Source organism: Charadrius vociferus, unplaced genomic scaffold, assembly GCF_000708025.1.
Source record: "Charadrius vociferus isolate BGI_N301 unplaced genomic scaffold, ASM70802v2 scaffold89, whole genome shotgun sequence".
Taxonomy (NCBI): Eukaryota; Metazoa; Chordata; class Aves; order Charadriiformes; family Charadriidae; genus Charadrius; species Charadrius vociferus.
Window position 1 is genome coordinate 7,478 of NW_009649844.1, and position 1,393 is coordinate 8,870.

General features: G+C 63.3%; 1 protein-coding gene across 1 annotated transcript in view; it reads right to left on the reverse strand.

Annotated features, from left to right (window-relative positions):
- The window catches only part of ILVBL (ilvB (bacterial acetolactate synthase)-like), a 12,749-nt gene that overhangs the window by 1,336 nt on the left and 10,020 nt on the right, over positions 1-1,393 (reverse strand). The window contains exons 9-14 of the mRNA XM_009890903.1: positions 1,346-1,392; positions 1,182-1,252; positions 1,018-1,089; positions 826-923; positions 456-479; positions 135-154 (exon numbers count right to left, since the gene is read on the reverse strand). Coding sequence (XP_009889205.1) covers positions 135-154; positions 456-479; positions 826-923; positions 1,018-1,089; positions 1,182-1,252; positions 1,346-1,392 — 332 coding nt within the window. The remainder of the gene's footprint in view (positions 1-134; positions 155-455; positions 480-825; positions 924-1,017; positions 1,090-1,181; positions 1,253-1,345; position 1,393) is intronic.

Below are 1,393 nucleotides of genomic sequence, written 5' to 3' on the forward strand. Positions count from 1 at the left end.
CCAGCAGGCAGGGCCTGATCCGGGGTGACCAGGTGCCACCAGGCATAGCTTGATCCAGGGTGACCTGGTGCCACCAGATACGGCCTGATCCAGGGTCACCTCGTGCCACCAGATACGGCCTGATCCAGGGTCACCTCGTGCCACCAGGCACAGCCTGATCCTCCCAGGGGTGACACGGTGCCATCAGACATGCCATGGCCTGATCCAGGGTGACACGATGCCACCAGGCATGGCCTGCTCTGGGGTGACACAGTGCCACCAGATGTGGCGTGTTCTGGGATGACCTGGTGCCACCAGGCATGGCTTGATCCAGGGTGACACGGTGCCACCAGGCATAGCTTGATCCTCCCCAGGGTGACACGGTGCCATCAGATAAGGCCTGATCCAGGGTGACACGATGCCACCAGGTGTGATACAGGCCCACCAGGCACAGTCCAATCGTCCCTCACGGTGACATGGCCATGTGATGGTCCCTAAAGCTATTGTGATGCCACCAGGCATGGCCCAGTCCTCCCCAGAGTGACATGGTGCCACCAGGCATGGCTTGATCCACCCCAGGGTGACACAGTGACACCACGCGTGGCTTAATCCACCCCAGGGTGACACGGTGCCACCAGATATGGCCTGCTCTGGGGTGACATAGTGCCACGAGGCATGGCTCAATCCTCCCCAGGGTGACGTGATGCCACCAGGCACGGCCCGATCCACCCCAAGGTGTCATCATGCCACCAGGCGTGGCTCAGCCCACCCTAGGATGCCATGGGGGACACACAGGTGTCCCCAAATCTGGGGATAAAGCGGAGGGGACAGTCCTCACCCAGGTACTCGAGGCCACACGCCACGTTGCTACCCAGCAATGCCACTTGTTCCCGGGAAATCTGGCTCCAGCACGCGTCGTTGCCCACCAGTGCGATGACGGGCGTCTGGAGGGGACAAAGCACAGGGCCACCACAGCCTGGTGACACCCCAAGATGAGGACAAGACCCCCACGTCACCCCATTTTTGGTGCCATCTCACCTTGTGCCGCACGAAGGTGTCGAACTCCATCAAGCTGTAGCCCAACGAGCCGTCACCGTAGAGGACCCAAACCTGGCGCCGGGGAGGGGACAACCACCGTGAGGTCACGTGGGTGGGACGGTGGGCACTGTCCCCACAGGCCACCTCCTGTGTCCCCCCGGTACCTCCGCCTCGGGACGGCAGAGCTTAGCGCCGAGCGCGAACCCTCCGCCGACTCCCAATGTGCCGAAAGCTCCTGCGGAGACAACAACCGGTGGCGTCACCCATCTGCGGGTGTCCCCTCTACGGTGGTGGTGGGGGGAGGACGACACACGGGGGGTGTCCTTACCGGGGTCCAGCCAGGCAAGGGGACGTCGGGGAAGGGCGTTGTAGGGGG